The following is an 18,855-nucleotide window of genomic DNA, read 5'->3' as shown; positions in this document are numbered from 1 at the left end:
ACCATCTTATTTATGTACTTTTCTATGTAAATGGCTTTGAGAACTTTGGTTGAAGAGCGGTATATAAATATCTTTAGAAATAGTTGTGGTATTTCCCCCTCTATGATTTACTAGAAAGAATCCATTGTGTTGATTTCTGGGTGGCTCAAAGTGTTTGCAAAACATAAGCCGCAAGCAGGATATATATAGTCAGCATGCTTACAATCCTGATTTAAATTTTGCACATAATTAGCAGCACTTATGCCCTTTGATTTCAGCCTAGCTGTGCTGAGTTGTGACCTTTTGTGTGTTTTTCTATAAAAATGACCCATAACCACAAGAACAGAAATAATACACAATAAGAGACAGAGTTGTGTGGTCTCTTCCAACGCATCTGAAATGTAATCTCAGTTTCCTACTCTGTCATACAGATTTCTTGAACAGGCCCAACAAATTATGCTATTTTGTGACAGACATTTATAGGAGTGCATCTGTTGATTGTTTCATAGCAAGAATAAATGGGGGGAATCAGTCTATTGATAGCAACTCATGTCCATCTGCAGGGCTTTTTCTGGGGGGAGGGGCAAAACTACAATCCTATACCCACTTACCTGGGAGCAAATCCTATTGAATTCAATGGGATTGCCTCAATGCTGGTGGGGGGCACTGCCTCCTCTCACCCCCCCTCCATATGTCCATGTAGCTACTACTAGTTAGGTAATGCCCATTTTCAGAGACATTTAAACTCTAACCATTAGATACTGGGGATTAATAATGAGGGTGAATACAGATATCATGACCTGCTTTTAAAGCATCCAAACCTCCCAGAAACTTGGGGGAGAAGGGGTCATAGTTCAGAGTTAGAGCACATCCTTTGCATGTAGAAGATCCCAGCTTAAGTCCCTGGTATCTCTAGACAGGTCTGGGAAAGACCCTCTGGCCCAATTCAGATGGCAAGCGAAACCATGAGTACGCTTACCAGAGGCTAACCTTGGAAGCCAAAAGTCATGCTGCAGACAATCTGGCAACTTCAGTTTCATTGCTTCCACCAGTGACCTCTTTCCTTCTTCCGCCATGGGAGTCACTTGTCCAGCAACCATTGGTGGTGAAATGACGGTGTGTGTGAGTGTGTGCTCACAGAGGAGCTTCAGCGCAAACCCCAGGTTGCTGCATTTGGATGGCATTATGGGGATCAACAGAGCTTTGGTTCCAGTAACCTGCCAAACTTCAAACTCAGGGTTCAATCTGTGGTTTTGATATGGCCACAGAACCACACCCACCAGAGTTTCCCACATTTGGATGATGAGAAATACCAGCTTCAGGTAAGTGTAATTGAGGGTTGGCATATCATCCGAATTGGACCTCTGTCTGGAAACTCTAGAGAGCCACTGCCAGTCAGCACAGAAACTATTGAAGGAGATGGACCAATGGTAGACAGCTTCCAAAGTATCTGTTTCACTATTCAGTGCTCCTGTCAGACAGAATGATGGGTATATGGTTCATCTGTCTGATCAGCAAAGCAGATGTACATCTAGTAAAGTCTTCTGAATTTTGGAGCTTAATTCTATCCAAAATATCTGACTTTTTGACCTATATAGCAATTTTTGCTGTAGTATTTCCCCACGTGCCTTCTGTGCAGTTCTGTCTCCAGAAAGGTTATACATAGCTTTGCCAGCAACAATCACGTGTTTTAAACAATGGACTTTAATCACATTGTAAATTCTACAGTTGGATGTTTCCAGGGTCAGATTTCAAGAAGCAGGTATTTGCTAGTGATTCAAAGCTGTTGTGTAGCTACTTCTGAGAACCCAGTTTGAAAGGCTGGGCAAGCATATCTGGGCATGCCCGAAGGTGAATACAGATCTGTAAATCAACTCTCATTAACAAGCACAAGTATAAACAAGCTGGTAACAGAAAGTTTCAAAAGTGCGCCCATAAATTTAAACAAGCAATCTTCTCCAAAGCTTGTCCAGTCCAGTACTGCATTTGACTTCAACAAAATCAAAAGAATAAGGACATTTATTTTTAGAATAAGATAAAACACACACATACCTAGCTTTATGTGACTCTGATTTCTGAAAGAAAGAAAGGCATTGAATGTTATCCCTTGAGAAATAAAATGGACTGGCACTTTACATCTCCTTGCCAAAGAAAGAACTGCAAAGATAAATGTGAATGTTCAGTCCTTTTAAGTGAAATATTAATTATAGGACAGAATCTAATCTCACCTTATTCCCCCCTGAGCAAAATTTAGAAATTTGATATGAATTCTAATCTGCGAGATATAAACATTGGATTAAGTTGATGCACATTTTAAATAAAATATCCTCATTTTTGTGCCTCATCTTATGCTCTAAGCAAGCATCTGCTGCAGAACTTAAAATTGCCCAGTGGTTCCCAGGCCTAGCACTGGCCAATGGGGGTGCCATTTTCCAGTGCTGAGAACTGGTCCTGCTTCTGTCCTGAGCAGCAGGCTAGTGGTCCAGGAAATTCTCTAAATGCATGGCTGAAGGGACTTTCCAAGGCAATATCAGATAAGGGAAAATGTGGAATTAAGGTTTTTATATTCAAAAAGGGCAAAGCTACATGGTCATCTCCATTGGGACAAAGAGATCATTCTCCAGATCACAGATGTTTAATTTGTTTTCATCAGTCATTCCTCTCACTGAAATGAGATTAAATCCTACATATGCATACTTAGGAGTAAGGCCAATTAAATTCAGTGAGCCTTACTTCTGAGTAGAGGGGCATAGGATAGTGTTGTTAGACTCACAGATATTTAAAGAGTAAAGTAAGACTATGATTTTGCTTAACAACCAGCCTGAAGAAGAGTTTTGGAGAACCTGAAAGCTTGCTGATTATTTTGTGATGTTTACCTTTATAAGGGATCACTCTAGTTTGGCTTCAGGTATTCTAGTAATTAGGTCAAGTTCTACTTCAGTCTAAAAGAGTCAATATCTTGGTTATTTTTCCAGCCTTTACTTCACTCTGAGCTATAAATCAAGCATTAGGGATATGTGAACCGGTTTGAATTCAAACTGGTTCGAATTTGAACCAGGGTGGTTCGAAGGTTCGAATTTGAACCGAACCAGCCATCAGGTTCGAGCTGCAGGTTCGAATTCGAACCGAACCAGGGGGTGGTTCGATTCGAACTAGTTCGAACAGGTTCTAACCAGTTCAGACATCCAAAAATTGGTAGGATGGTAGCTGGCACCCAGGGGTATCTGCCACCCAAACCCCAAAGCAATCAGACACTCGTACGATTTTTTATGAATGTTTGAAAAACATTCTTATTTTTTTCTCATAGGGTATAATGGGACTCTAACCAGGCCATTATACCTTATTGTGGAGCACCCATGGGTGCCAACAACCACCCAAACCCTGAAGCAATCGGACAGTCCTACGGTTTTTTATGAATATTTGAAATATTTTTAATTATTTTTCTCATAGAGTATAATGGGACCAGAACCAGTCCATATCCCCTATCGTGGAGCACCTAGGGGCACAAAAGCGGGGAGGTGGGGTGTGGTGGTAGATAGACAGGGGTGCCTACCACCCACAAAACCCAAGGCAATTGGACACTCCTCTGATTATTGGTGAATTGTTAAAGTATTTTTGAATTCCTCATAGAGAATAATTAGGATTGCAGCAAATGTATAGCTTCACGTCGGGGGGAAAGGGGTGTCCTAGAGTGGAGTGTGGTGGGTGGTAGTTCCTAGGGTGGGCAAGGAAGCTATCAGAATTATTTGAAAGGAATTGGGCAAAAGGCTGATTTTTAAGTGATTTTTGAAGTTTATGCAACTTTAAGGTTTTTCTCCATAAAGAAGCATGGAGGTGTTAGCAAATGTATAGCTTCACGTTGGGGGCAAAGGGGTGGCCTAGAGCAGAGTGTGGTGGGTGGTAGTGCCCAAGGCGGGGCCAGGAAGCTATCAGAATTATTTGAAAGGAATTGGGCAAAAGGCTGATTTTTAAGTGATTTTTGAAGTTTATGTGTCTTTAAGGTTAGCAATGATAGTGGATTCATAGTTTGTCATTGAAAATCTGATATGCTACCAAAGAATCTACACTCAGAACACTTCAGAAACAACAAAACCCAGTATCCCATGGGTTAGCAATCCATGGGGGTGGTTGGCACCCTCTTTGCCACTCACTCTGGGCCACCCCAGCACCCCACCACTCACTCTGGGCCACCCCAGCACCCCACAAGTGGCTTTAAGGTTTTTCTCCATAGGGAAGAATGGTGGTTTCAGCAGCCCCATAACTGCACTTGGGGGGTTCTGGGGTGGCCCAGAGCGAGGGTGCCAACCACCTCCATAGGTGCTCCACAATAGGGGATATGGCTGGTTCGGGTCCTATTATACTCTATGAGAAAAATAATTTAAAATATTTCAAATATTCATAAAAAATCATAGGGGTGTCTGATTGCTTCAGGGCTTGCATGGTTGTTGGCACCCATGGGTGCTCCACAATAAGGAATAATGGGCTGGTTGGAGTCCCATTATATCCTATGATAAAAAAATAAAAATAATTTTCAAAAATTCATAAAAAATCATATGAGTGTCCGATTGCTTTGGGGTTTGGGTGGCAGGTACCCCTGGGTTCCAGCTACCATCCTACCAATTTGTGGATTTCTGAACTGGTTCGAATCGGTTCAAACCATTTCGAATTCAAACTGAACCAGGGGGAGGTTCGCGCAAAACCAAAACCGAACCACCCCCTCCTGGTTCGAACCTGGTTCGAATTCGAACCGAACTGGGCAAACCGGTTTTGTGCACATCCCTATCAAGCATACCAACCCAAGAAGAAAATAATAACTCTCCTTTATATTGTTAGCCATGTTTCTTACCTGGAGACATTCCTGAGAATTCTGTTCTCCCTTAGATGGGAAAGACACATTGATCTCCTTGGTGTTCTGCAATGTCTGATCACCACTAAAGTCATCTATATAGTGTAGCAGAATTGATGTGGAGTCAAGAGATGTCGACAGTGAATTTGCGTTTGAGGGAGACAAGAAATGATCAGAACATGGAGGAGGATTTTGACAAATGGGAAGAAAAGGGTCAGGTTTCTGCCTCTGGTTGTCCAGCCTTGTGTTTTCAGTGCCATCCTGGAGTGAACATACTTGAGAGATGGAAGATGTGCTGTTTCTTAGCCTCCTCAGAGTTGGAGAAGTAGAAATCCTTCCTGGAGCATGCCTGTCAAATTGGTAAGGTGTGGTGCCACTGTCATCGTGTTCCTCTGATGGCACCTTCAGCAGATGTGGGTGATCACTAAAGCTCCTGGTCCTATTAGTAGGGTACAGTTTTACTTCCGTGCTAGATGGGGTCGGTGCTTCATAGACTGAGAAGATATTTCCCAAGTTACTCTTCCTTATCAGATCCAAATTGCCTTCCCATAGTTCTGTCCCCTTAAGTGTAGGACATTGTTTTTCTATAGTGGTTGCTTCATCTACCTCCAAGGAAGATTCACTCTTCATTTTTTGCATCCTTTATTCACAGCTCAAAGATGTATAGCTGTTAACACATAAATTAAGTAAAGTGTTTATTCTCAGACAACGTTTCTTTTTAAATATCATAGCAGAGGTGCACCTAGGTAATTTTGGGGCCTGGACCTCAAGGCCTTTGGAACCCCCCCCCTGCCCCGGGGCAAGTTAAGCATCACCCCACCACACACACACACACCATGACACATGCAGTATTTTTAACAAGTGGGTTCTTGAGGGCAGAAACAGCAACTTAACTCACAAGAAATATAAAACAGGCATACGTATGCAAATATGCATTAGCAGGAACATTTCAATACACAACTTAAACATTTCCATCCCACATATTTATTTCCCCAGTCCCGCTTCTGTCTCTAAAGCAGAGGTCACACTCGGCCATCTGGTGCAGCACTGGCCAGCAGTGCTGTCTGGTGATCACACCACCCAGGGCAGACTAAAGAGGATTTGGGGGCCCCCAGAGGGTGTGGAGGTCCTGGACTTCAGCTCAGAAGTCCCGGGTTTAGAGCACCTTTGTGTTTAAGATCATTTCTCTTGAAAAAGAAAAGGGATAACACCCTAAAGCCTCATTGAATAGCTGTGTATCATGCTGAAAATTATTTGTGGCCATGCTGCCTCTTCATGCAGGGCGGCCCTTTCATGAGGCAAGGTAAGGCAGAAGACAGCAGATTACTGGGGCATCTGCAGGGCAATTAGATACCCCCTGCTGCTACCATGGGCTCAGCTCTTCAAGATCAATTTAATACTTGCAAGCAGCTTCCTTCATCATCCTTGCAAAGCCTGCAAGAGACACAAGGAGAGAGAAAAAGGAGCTGGCAAACTTCTTTCTGCAGGGCCACTTTTAAAGCTTCCAAAGGTTGGGTTGGAAAAGGAACTGGTTCCCACCACAGGTTTTGGGGCAAGGTGGTATTTGGCACCTTGCCTCAGGAATCATAATACCTTGAGCCACCCTGAAATGCTCTACAGTCAGTCAATTCAATTTTTTGGGGGGGGAAAAAACCTCTCCAGAAAGCAATCGATGTAGACCAGGATTTTTAGATATGTTAATATATTGATTTTTCTTTTGACAAACCAGTTAGCTTCCTTTTGTTACCAAGCTGCTCAAAGGAAAAAAGTTTAAGAAGCTGTTTGCAAATGCTTTACAGTTGAAGATTTCCGTGTTTTGTACCATAACATTTTTTAATTGTGGGAATTCTACTCTGGGTAAACTATTTAGTTAGAATTGGTTCAGTGACATAGATATGTTACTGGCAATCAACCTTCTTGGTTTATTGAATGTAAAAACCACTAAGGGTTCTATATACCCTTACGTGGAAGAAAGTTCTACTGAACAAAGTGAGATTCATTTTTAGTATGCGTGTGTAGGATGAAGCTGTTGATTTATTTACCAATATAATTCCAGTTCAGCTGACTTACCTAGGAGTACTCCCATCACAATGACTGTTGATCTCCACTGAAATAGGTAGGGATTTTTCAATTTATTTCAATGCTAAGAACACTTACATATTTGATTAATTAAAAAAATAAGTGATTGGGAGCAAATATTACTTACTAGGAGCAAATGTTAAAGATTCCAAAACTTTTTTTTAAAAAAAAATTCGAACAGCAATAATATGAATGAGATTTTAGATCCAGTTTCTGTTACATATAAGATTGATAATGGGTATAAAGATGCTTATAACAGCAGCTTTAATCAGAAAATGCTATGAAGGACAGATAGAGATGCACATCTATATTCCACACTAAAGTTTTTATCATACACAAAAGACAAAATCATTAACAAATCATTAACTAACAAAATCATTAGTGACTCTGCTCCTACCTCTTGGGCAGATGGTGTCCCTTGGAAACTGTTGCTCTTCAAAATCTGAACTTTTATATGGTGTCCCTCAGGGCTCTATATTGTCTCCAACGCTTTTTAACATCTACATGAAACCTCTGGGGGAGATCATCAAGAAATTTGGTGCAGGTTGTTATCTGTATGCTGATGACACCCAAATCTATTTCTCCATGTAAGCATCATCAGCAGAAGGTCTAAATGCCTCCCTAAATGCCTGCCTGAAGGAGGTGATGAGATGGATGAAGGATAACAAACTGGGACTGAATCCAGACAAGACAGAGATACTTATTGTGCAGGGTCGGAACTCAAGGGATGATTTTGATCTGCTGGTCCTGGATGGGGTCACAATTCCCCAGAAGGAACAGGTACACAGTCTGGGATGCTTCTGGATCTCTCCCTTGTGTCCCAGGTTGAGGTGGTGACCAGAGGTGCTTTCTATCAGCTTTGGCTGATATGCCAGCTGCGTTGGTTTCTTGAGATAAACAACCTCAGAACACAGGTACATATGCTAGTAACCTCCAGATCTGACTACTGCAATGTGTTCTATGTGGGGCTGCCTTTGTACATAGTCTGGAAACTGCAGTTGGTACAGAATGTGGCAGCCAGGTTGGTCTCTGGATCATCTCAGAGAAATCATATTATGTTTATACTGAAAAAGCTACACTGGCTACTGATAAGTTTCTGGGCAAAATACAAGGTGCTGGTTATAAGCTATAAAGTCCTAAACAGCTTAAGCCCTGTGTATTTAAGAGAACGTCTTCTTCACCATGAGCCCCATCACCCATTGAAATCATCTGGAGAGGTTCAGCTGCAGTTGCCATTGGCTCATCTGGTGGCTACTCAGACGTTGCTGCACCAAGGCTTTAGAATGTGCTGCCTGCTGAGAAAAGAGCTTCTCATTTCTGCTAACTTTTAAGAAGGTATTAAGACACATTTGTTCACTCAGGCTTTTAATTAGATTGACAGTTTTAAACATTGTGTTAATTTTTAAATTATTTTTAATGTTTTAGCATCTTAATTTTTTTGTTTTAATTTGTACTGTTTTATTGTGAACCACCCAGAGATGTAAGTTATGGGCAGCATCTAGATATGTCAAATAAATAGAATAGAATAGAATAGAATAGAATAGAATAGAATAGCTATATATTTAACAACAACAACAACAAACCCCACAAAACAAAATCATTAGGATACAAACAGAGCATTTCCGTCCAGTTAGTGGACTGAATTTTACTCTACAGAATTAGCCAGAGGAAAAATAGGTATACTTGTTTTAAGCTAAAGTAAACAGGAGGTCCACTCTAGATCTAGCTACAGCATCTTTGGTAATGTATTAATCTTCAGTATTTCAATCATTTGTTTACTCCCAGGACAATCATGCACAAAATGGCCCAGACATCTTTCTGAAGGCACTTAATATTTAATAAAGTATCCTACTTTTGACATTAATATACAGGAGAACCTCCTTACTCATGGGGGTTCCGTTCCTTGCCTACTACCATGAGTAACGAGGCATTACGACTATGGGGAAAGGGGGGTAGGTTCCAGGGTGGAGGGGGAAAGGCAAAAAAAAGGGGGGGGGGGAAATGGCCCATAATGGTGAAAATACTTACTGTGGCATGAACCACAGGTCCCCATGTTCTCAGGAATGCCGCCCCCCCCAGGATGAAATGCCTCCAAAACCTGTGAAAAGTCCAATTAAAAAATAGAGCCACAAAATGGCTCCTTTAGACAAAAATGGCAGATGGAAGAGACCTCCATGGTCATTTCCAGCCCTCTAGAAACTGTGGATATGTGGGTTTTAACCCTATCCTATCCACAGATACTGGAAATGGGTGTCTATTAGACACCCCGTGGATATGCGGAACCATAAATAGCAGTTCTGCAAATAACAAGGTTCTCCTATATATCAAATTTGGCTTATAAATTGAAAAGAATACTAACACAGACAATTTAAAACAGCAAAATGTAAAAATAAATAATTAAGTCCCTAGATGGCATCTTATTGCTGAAGCTAAATACACCTGGCCTTCAGAATTTTCTGGATGAGAAACTACATAAGTATAAATGTTGTTTTAAGCTATCTTTTGGAGAGAGAGAAATGAGGTACAGATGTAATAAATAAATTATATATATATATACAAGTGATAGATTTCTGTATGAACAAAATTTTACCTCATATTCTATGGCTCCCTGCTTATATGTTAATCATGTTCTATGGCTCCCTGCTAATCCAAAGTCTCTTTTGACACAGAAGAGTTGAATGCTCATCCTTGGTCTTCTATCTGTCCCTCACCAACTTTTTTTGTACTTCAAGAGAGGGAGGATGTTCCTGAAGTGGAGTTTCAGGGGATAACTTGTTGGGTGCCATGATGGAGCCAGCGTGGTGTAGTGGTTAGAGTGCTGGACTAGGACCGGGGAGACGCGAGTTCAAATCCTCATTCGGCCATGAAACTAGCTGCGTGACTCTGGGCCAGTCACTTCTCTCTCAGCCTAACCTACTTCACAGGATTGTTGTAAAAGAGAAACTCAAGTATGTAGTACACCACTCTGGGCTCCTTGGAGGAAGAGTGGGATATAAATGTAATAATAATAATAATAATAATAATAATAAACAACCAATGAAACAAAGCAGGCCTACAAGAAAGAACAAGTCAAGAACTGAGCAGAAAAATGGAAAAATAAGCCACTGCATGGTCAATATTTGCACAATATAAGTGGAAAATCAGACATCATCAAGACCTGGCAATGGCTTAAGAATGGCAACTTGAAGAAAGAAACAGAGGGTTTAATACTGGCTGCACAAGAACAGGCACTAAGAACAAATGCAATACGAGCAAAAGTAGAAAAATCCACAACAAACAGCAAGTGCCGCCTTTGTAAAGAAGCAGATGAAACAGTGGACCACCTAATCAGTAAAAACCACCTAATCTGTAAAAAGATCGCACAGACTGACTACAAACAAAGGCATGACAAGGAAGCAGGGATGATACACTGGAACATCTGCAAAAAATACAAGCTACCTGTATCCAAAGATTGGTGGGACCATAAAATTGAAAAAGTTGTCAAAAATGAAGATGCAAAAATATTATGGGACTTCCGACTACAAACAGACAAACATCTGCCACACAATACACCAGATATAACTGTAGTCAAGAAGAAAGAAAAATAAGTTAAAATACTTTACATAGCAGATAGCAGAATAGAAGAAAAAGAAATAGAAAAAATAACAAAATACAAAGATCTACAAATTGAAATTGAAAGGCTGTGGCAGAAGAAGACCAAAATAACCCCAGTGGTAATTGGCGCCCTGGGTGCAGTTCCAAAACAACTTGAAGAGCACCTCAACACCATAGGGGCCACAGAAATCTCCATCGGCCAATTACAAAAAGCAACTTTACTGGGAACAGCCTATATTCTGTGACGATATCTATAACAACAGCAACAACATTGACAATAAAATTCAGCCATCCCAGGTCCTTGGGAAGGACTCGATGTCTGGATAAAACAAACCAGTCAATAACTGTGTAAACAAGGAATAATAATGGAGAAGAATATAGGAAGAAGGATTCTGCTATCAGGAGAAGGGTCCTTTAAACTTCATGGCATGACCAGGGCTTGCTCAACCAAGACCCTTTAGTCAAGGATGTAAATGAAGTATACACACCCATACAGCTTATTCCATGACTTAATTGTTAAACCAGTGGAGACCATTCACTTTAATGGAATAGAAGCTGCAGTCCTATGTGTCCTAACTTGCACATTATGTTGAATGCAGGCACAGCACATTATACTGAATAAAGTTATAGCAGTACACTTCTGATCTGTACCATGCAATTTAGGGGCCTGTACCCAAGACCACTTTTAAAATGAACACAATACAGTCTTTCACACAAAAACCTGTACGAGTGTACAGACATCTGAATGCAGGTACAACATAATGTCTGAAGAGTGTTACAGTAGCGCTTAACGGAGAGCAAGCATATTGAGCATGCTTTGCTAAATTAAAGTGCTTTGATTTTCCTGGGTTTGAGACTAAATTGAAAGTTACTCATAATAACATCAAAGGCATACAAATGCTCATTGAATATTACAGTACTCTATACACAGAAGCATGAGATAGTAACAGCATTTTACATAGATAACACTCTTGATACACACCCACTCTAGCTTGTTACTTACTGTTTTGAGCAGCAGAGAGGCCACGTCCATCACTAACATTTTCAGCTTCCATTGGGTTAATATCCTGCCCAAGAATAATGTGGAAGTTAACTTAAAACCATTGCTGAAACCTCTGATAGTTTTACTGCCTTTTAAGACTTAGAAATGTCCCTTTCTCACTTTCCAAGCCTTCTTTCTGACTGCAGGAATAGGGAACTTGTGTTTCCTCTGTTTGTTTCCATGGGATTTCTTTATCTCAACAGTGCAAAGGGAAGTAATGGGAAGCAACCTAGTTTACAGAAGGTAACATGATCTGCCTTAATACATAACTGATTATCTTTGTTCTTTAGATATGTTCGTTCAATTCCTCTTTCCCTCCTGAATTTTAATTTTCAGATCAGTGTTTTAGCAGATTAGTCTCACTCCAGGGAGAAAAATGGATGAAAGACTATCAAGAATAAAGTTGCTAGGGGAGATTTGTCAGCCACTGTGCCTATCCTTTGTGAATAAATGTTGGTTTAGAACTGCTTGACCTTTCCTTTGTGACTTTTCCTTACTGTCTCGTAACACAAACAAGTTTCCTATGCCCTTAAAGTCCATGCCCTTTTAAAATACCCCCCTCAATGCCTTTCTTTAAACTTCTTAAAAAACAAAACGAAAAAACTCCCTTCAATGGGATACTAATACACAAAATATCCCCACCCACATTCCTTTTAGCCTTGACTTATAATGTTGGTGTGACTACAGTAAAACAGGAATAACGCTTTCTGATCGTGATGATGTCATATTTATTTAGTGAGAACATTTAACTTCTGTATAGGTTGACAATGGGCCACTTCACACAAACAATGGCCATAACATGTGAAGAGGGCAGTAATGCACTGAGTGAGCACCCGTCCTGCCATCACTGAAGCACACCCTCACACTCTGTTGGGGCATCCTTCAATCGCATGCGTGGCTTTTCATCCAAACGGTCCCTAAACATGCACTCCAAAACCCTATTCATGCAAACCAGTGCTATGCCAGTATACTCTATTGCCATGTTTGTGTGAATTGGCCCCATGCCAGTATACTCTATTAGAGAGGGGCATAGCAAGGCTGGAGTGGGCCTTGGGACAAAAACTCGCCCGCACCTTCTTCAAAGAGGCAGGAAGGGGAGAGAGAAGAGCAAGCTGTCAATCAACTGGCATGCCCCTTCTACCTCTGGTACTCCGTTAGCATCCTTCTGGGAATGTCCGGAAAGTCAAAAAACAAACCTCCGTAACAGCCCAGGGACATTTGTCCCCCTTTGTTCAATTATAACACGCTGGAGACTATTGTTGGCATAGTGTAGTGGGTAAGAGTGTGAATTATGAGCTGGAGAGTCCCTGTTTCAAATCTCACCTCAGCTACAAACTCACTCAATGGTCTTAGGAAAAGCCACTATTCTCTGAGGCCACAACCATTGAAATGGGGACAGGTAGAGACCCACCTTACAAATTGTTGTAAGATTAATGAACACATGAAAATTGCCATATCAGTGTCAGGCATGCTAAGCGATCGGCATGAGAGTTGGTGCTCTCTCAACCAATATCACATTTTGAAAATTAGTGCTATAAAGATGGCTTCTGAAGCCATCTTTAGATTGTCAAATGGAAACTGTTGTTCTGAATGTAATCTTATTAGGCTAATTCATTGTTTCATACACTTCGGTCAATGCAACAAAGGAAGTACTGAAAAAGACAGCTGTTGTTTTAATCCTAGGATTTACCTCAGCAAATGCTAATGAGAAAGCTCCATGTAGTGGTACAAAGAGTCATCTAGAAAATGAATAATATTTTGTTTTAGGTGCTGTGGTTCTACATATAAGTTGCCATGGGGAATGATAGTTCTTTTGCAATTGAACTAGCTGGGAGCACTGCAGTGAGGCCTACCATTTTTCCCAGAGGTGGATATGGAGTCTTGGCTTTTCTGATGTTTCTCAATGCTTTGTTTTCAGTATCTAATAATTTTTTAGTGATTGCCGTAACCTTGAAGAACCCTCAACTCCGCAATCCCATCAACGTATTCATTCTTAACCTCTCCTTTTCGGATCTTATGATGTCCCTCTGTGGAACCACTATTGTTATAGCTACAAACTACCATGGATATTTTTTCTTGGGACACAGATTTTGCACTTTCCAGGGATTTGCTGTCAATTATTTTGGTAAGCAAAATAACTAGTTTAGCACTCTTGGATGACAAACAATTCATATGAAGTTTTTGCTTTTATTGATATTGAGTTAGAACACTTAAACATGAAGGAGCTTTGCAGTTTATTTTAAAACTGCAAAATTTAAAAAAAAACTTTGCCTAGAGATTTCTATATTAAGTGATATAGAAATTCAATAGATAGATAGATAGATAGATTTAAAATTGGCTGGTTCATAGACTGAGGTACTGATGAGAACTTTCTTTAAATTTCTATAGCAAGATGATCCCATCCATGCTTAGAACTGAATCCAGCTGATTCCAATGGGTCTTTCTCCCTAGCAGATGTTCTAAGCATGCATACTTATCTGGTAGTAAATTCCACTGGAATCAGCAGGACTTAAAAACTGGTGAATTTGAATTGAACGGCTGTGATTTTCTCACTTCCTAGGAAGTATATTTAATCAAATTCAGTGGGACTTACTTTGTATTTAGGACTGTGCTAGAAGATTGAACAATAGTAGAACAGTAGAAATGATCAAGAAAAATCCTGATCATTACAATTGTGTTTATTTATTTATTGTTCTCAAGGGGATTTATAAAGATTTAGGTACTTTCAAGTGCTTTTGTTTGTCCTTCCCTTCCCTTCTTGAACCTAAATGCTATTTTTTCAGAGGAATCTCTTTGTAGCTTTCAAATTAGATACTCTGATGCCCTTTTACTACTTCCTTTACATAGCATTTGAGGAACAGTGTGCAAATGAAATCTGAAATACTGTGGATTGATAATCTCTAGCATGGTTGCCTTCTTGCGATTTTCCAGGAATCGTTTCTCTCTGGTCCCTGACAATTTTAGCTTATGAAAGATACAATGTGGTATGCCAGCCTCTGGGAACTCTTCAAATGAGTATCAAGCGAGGTTACCAGTTCCTAGGCTTCATATGGATTTTCTGTCTCTTCTGGGCTGTGGTTCCACTCTTTGGCTGGAGTTCTTATGGTCCTGAAGGAGTCCAGACGTCATGCTCCATTGGCTGGGAAGAAAGATCTTGGAACAACTATAGCTATCTGATTGCATACTTCCTGTCCTGCTTCTTTATTCCTGTTCTGATCATTGGATTTTCTTATGGCAATGTAATTAGGTCATTGCATGGCGTAAGTAGTCCGTTGTAAGTTTTCTTCCCTGGTTGTTGCTAAATGACATCTCTTACATTTCTGCCATTAGGCTCAAATGTTCTTGACATTAATGTCTAAATAGCATTGCAACTTAACTGAAACGAAAAAAGATTAGTGGCAATTTTTATATCTCTACATCATCAACACCATTTTTAAAAACTGCACAAAGGACCACTAGACATGAGGCATTTCTGAAAGTATTGGCCAAACGAATCAGCTTGCTATGGACCCTCAAAACAGTTTGCATCATAAAACAATCTTAAAAGCAACCGTTTTAAAAATACAATTACAAAACCATTAAGCACAAAACAAGAATGATGGAAGAACACATGAAGTACGTGGTTCCCAAATTTGGGTCCTCAGATGTTGTTAGACTGAACTCCCATCATCCTGAGCTACAAGTTGCCTTCAGCAATTGTGTCTGGGGATGATGAGAGTTGTAGTCCAACATGATCTGGGAAGCCAAGTTTGAGGACCCCTGCACTAAATTAAGTGAGGAAAAATGGAGAAAAATGCAGGCAATAAGAACAACAGTGATTGGGAAAATGATGTTAACTTACATATGCTTATGACACAAATGCTTTAAAGTACATATTATGGAGTTTAAATTAATATGAACTCATAACCTGTTGAATACTGAATGGCTAACTTTGTTGATTTGATTGATTAACAGCTGAATAAGAAAGTTGAACAAATGGGAGGCAAAGGAAACCCAGAAGAAGAGTTGCGAGCTGTAGTTATGGTGCTTGTCATGGTCGTGGCATTCCTGATCTGCTGGTTGCCATACACTGTCTTTGCTCTTATTGTCGTCATTGATCCAGCTCTGAGTATTTCACCTCTAGCTGCAACAATCCCAACATATCTAGCAAAGACAAGCCCAGTGTACAACCCCATCATTTACATTTTCCTGAACAAACAGGTATTGTACTCGGAATTGTATATTTTGTTGTAAAGTATGTGGAAGTTGACGTGAAATCCATTTTATAGATGACTTCCAATCAGCTGGTTGTTGTGGAGTTCTGTGCTGTCAATTTAACTCTATTAGCTTTTCGTAAGATCTAGTATATGATAAGCCTATTTCACAACCAGTTAAGACGGATTTAAGAATTCTGGTTTACACAGGATATAAATCATAGCACCCCCTGCGTCTTGAACAAATTACCTAATCTGCCAGAGGCCTTCTCTTCATGCAGAGTGTCACTTACCTGCTGGGAATGCTGGCACTCCTAGCCCCAACTCAGTGCCCCAATGCAAAAGTTGTGCTAGCAGGGTCCCGAGGCCCTTTCCTCTGTCCCAAGAGAGGCCTTGACGCCGGGGAAAAGGAGGGTAGCAGAGACAGCTGTGGATACTTTGCAAGTGTTTGGCTGGAGTGTACACAGATCCTTGACCCCTTTTGCGGCAAGCAGTAGGCCACATGTGAATCAAGGGTACATGTATTATACCGTAGTGAACTAAAAATGACAGAAAGAACTTTCAAAGAGACTCTTGAATCACCTTGTTTATTAACCAGGCCTTGTCCATTTTCCTTTGGCTTTAGACCAGGCCTGCTCAACTTAGCCCCCCCCCCAAGCTGTTTTTGGGGCTACAACTCCCATAATCCCCAGCCACAGTGACCAATAATCGGGGATGATGGGAGTTGTCAGCCAACATCTGCACGAGGGCTGAAGTTGAGCAGCCCTGCTTTAGACCCAGAAATTTAGACACCCGACTGCCCTCTGTTCCATGTGGGGGGGTGGTGGTGGTAGATGCCATTCATGGCCAGCAAGACCCTCTGCCAGGGCTGGACTGGGGGCACTGAGAAGGTGGTGGAATGTATGTGGGGAGTGCACCGGGTTTTGAGCAGAATGGGTCCTTAAGGGTGGGAGTATTCACCGCTGCTGAGAGCAGCAGGGTGCAGGGGTGCCCTGCAGGTGGGGCACACCGGGAATATGCCCTGTTGCCCTCTGGGCCAGTCCGAGCCTGCCCTCTGCTCCATGGTGGAGGTGGGGGGACCTCCCACCTTGCTTCCTGACTCCTCCTCCAGTGTTCCCTCTAACAGGGATTCCCAAATGTCGTTGACTACAACTCCCATAATCCCCAAGCAAAAGCCATTGCAGCTGGGGATTCTGGGAGTTGTAACCAACAACATCTGGGAATCCCTGTTAGAGGGAACACTGTCCTCCTCCTAGTCATGTCCATCTGACTCAAGCAATGGACCCATGGGAAGTGGGGTTGTGTCCTTCTGGCTCAGGCAAGCTGTGAACCCATGCGATCAGGAGGAGGAGGGAGCAATCCACCCCACCTTGCTTCCTCATTACTACTCCTGGTCAGATCTGTCCATCACCTGGCTCAGACGCCTTGCTTAAATTTCCAGATTTAAGTTGGCACCTGGGGATGGTTGAGCTGAATATTATGCATACATTGATCCTCAATCAGCTTTGATATAATATATTGCCATGTAATGTAGTGTTATACGAGTGTTTATTCACTGTGGCACAACAAAGCTCATCGTCATATTGCTTTCCCCTCTCTCTTTTTCAGTTTCGTGTGTGTGCGGTTGAATTTATAACCTGTGGCCAAGTTATTCCAACAAAACTAGAAGAAGACATTTCAATTTCAGTGGTTCCAACCAAATGTAAAGCACCTTGTAAGATCAACCAAGTGTCTCCAGTCTGAGATAGCTTGTCTGAAACTTCATTTGATTGCATTTTGTAGAATTTCATCAAGAGAAGGATGTATTTCTTCAGTTCTTTTGTCGGGTAATTATCCACACTAGAAGAGAATAAACTTCTGAAGTACTACATATTATGAGCGGCTTTTCATATGTTTATGCTCTTAAACATATATATCATGTTGTACAGCACTTTAGGAAAAAAGGATACCTTTTGGTAAAAGCATGAAACTTGGAATATACAAAGCTGAAACTCAAGTTATTATACCATCTGAAGCTCAAATTAAGATAGGGATGCATTCCTAATCTTCTCAGAAGTCACTCTCACTGACTGACTCCTAGGTAAGTACACATATGTGAGAGTAAGCCTCATCAAACTCAGTGAGACTTCCTAATATTTTTGGAAACATTATTTTAAATTAGGGAGGCACCCCTCTCTTAATTTGAGATTTATGAATACCAGGTTTCATGCTTTGATCATAAAGTGCACAGTTCTAACTAGGGGTACGCGTGGAACTGTGTGCGGCAGTTTGGTTTGAATTTGAACCGAATCATCAGTCTGTGAACGGGTTCATTAGAACAAGCCAGCAGTTTGGTTTGTGCTGTTGAACTAGTTTGACCTGGTTCGATTGCCTTGCTTGTAGAGGGGTATTATTCCCTTTTACAAGCAAAGGCGATTATCTAACTATTAAGGGGTTTAGGGGCAGGCAGGGGGGAGGTCGAGAGGGCACCTTACCAGTGGTGGCGGCGGCTGCTCGGCAGCAGCCCTGCTGGAACTCCCCTCCCCGCACTGCAGGCCAGTAGGCAACCCTGTTCTGGCCTCCACCCATGCACAGAGGCCTTTTGCATAGTGATGTAATTTGCGTGGTGATGTAAATGGCCTCTGCATATGCATGGAGTCCGGGACCCACAAGCCCACAGTGTGATTAGAATGGTGCATTGGGAGATTCCCCCATGAGTCGGGCACTCTAGGGACCCAGCTCTGTGGGTGCCTAGAGCAAACACGTGACCCTGAGTGGACACATGACCTCGGATCTGGGTAAAAGGGTGCACTCACCCTTTTACTAGGGATGTGCATGAGCCTGTTTGGCGTTCTGTTCTTAGAACACTGAACAGGTTCAGAACCCCTGCGTACGAGCTAGTTCGAACACGGGGGTAGGGGTGTCTTTAAGGACAGAGGGAGGGTGCACCCCCCCGCTTTGCTTCCCCCTCTGGCACTCTGTGGATAAATATTCGGGGGGGGGGGCGGTGGCAGTGTACCTCCTTGCTGCCCTGTTGTTTTACTGACCGGAGGTGACCAGAAGTGCTGTGCATGCATCGCAGGCAGGCGTGCACACGCTGCATGCATGCACAATGTGTGTGTGCGTGCCCACGACATGTGCAC

General features: G+C 41.6%; 1 protein-coding gene across 2 annotated transcripts in view; it reads left to right on the top strand.

Moving 5' to 3' along the window:
• LOC128326329 (opsin-VA-like) overlaps positions 1 to 17,500 on the top strand; it is a 39,129-nt gene extending 21,629 nt beyond the window's left edge. The window contains exons 2-5 of one of the 2 annotated variants that reach the window (XM_053252985.1): positions 13,459 to 13,665; positions 14,472 to 14,800; positions 15,495 to 15,740; positions 17,342 to 17,500. In XM_053252985.1, coding sequence (XP_053108960.1) covers positions 13,459 to 13,665; positions 14,472 to 14,800; positions 15,495 to 15,740; positions 17,342 to 17,476 — 917 coding nt within the window. In that variant the 3' untranslated portion in view covers positions 17,477 to 17,500. Of the gene's footprint in view, positions 1 to 13,334; positions 13,666 to 14,471; positions 14,801 to 15,494; positions 15,741 to 17,341 lie in introns of those variants that run through there. The other variant, XM_053252983.1, reaches the window with a different exon arrangement.
• The last annotated feature ends 1,355 nt before the right edge of the window (positions 17,501 to 18,855 follow it).

Source organism: Hemicordylus capensis, chromosome 5, assembly GCF_027244095.1.
Source record: "Hemicordylus capensis ecotype Gifberg chromosome 5, rHemCap1.1.pri, whole genome shotgun sequence".
Lineage (NCBI taxonomy): Eukaryota > Metazoa > Chordata > Lepidosauria > Squamata > Cordylidae > Hemicordylus > Hemicordylus capensis.
The sequence above is the reverse complement of the archived record's forward strand: the minus strand, read 5'-3'. Positions and strand labels throughout refer to the sequence as shown.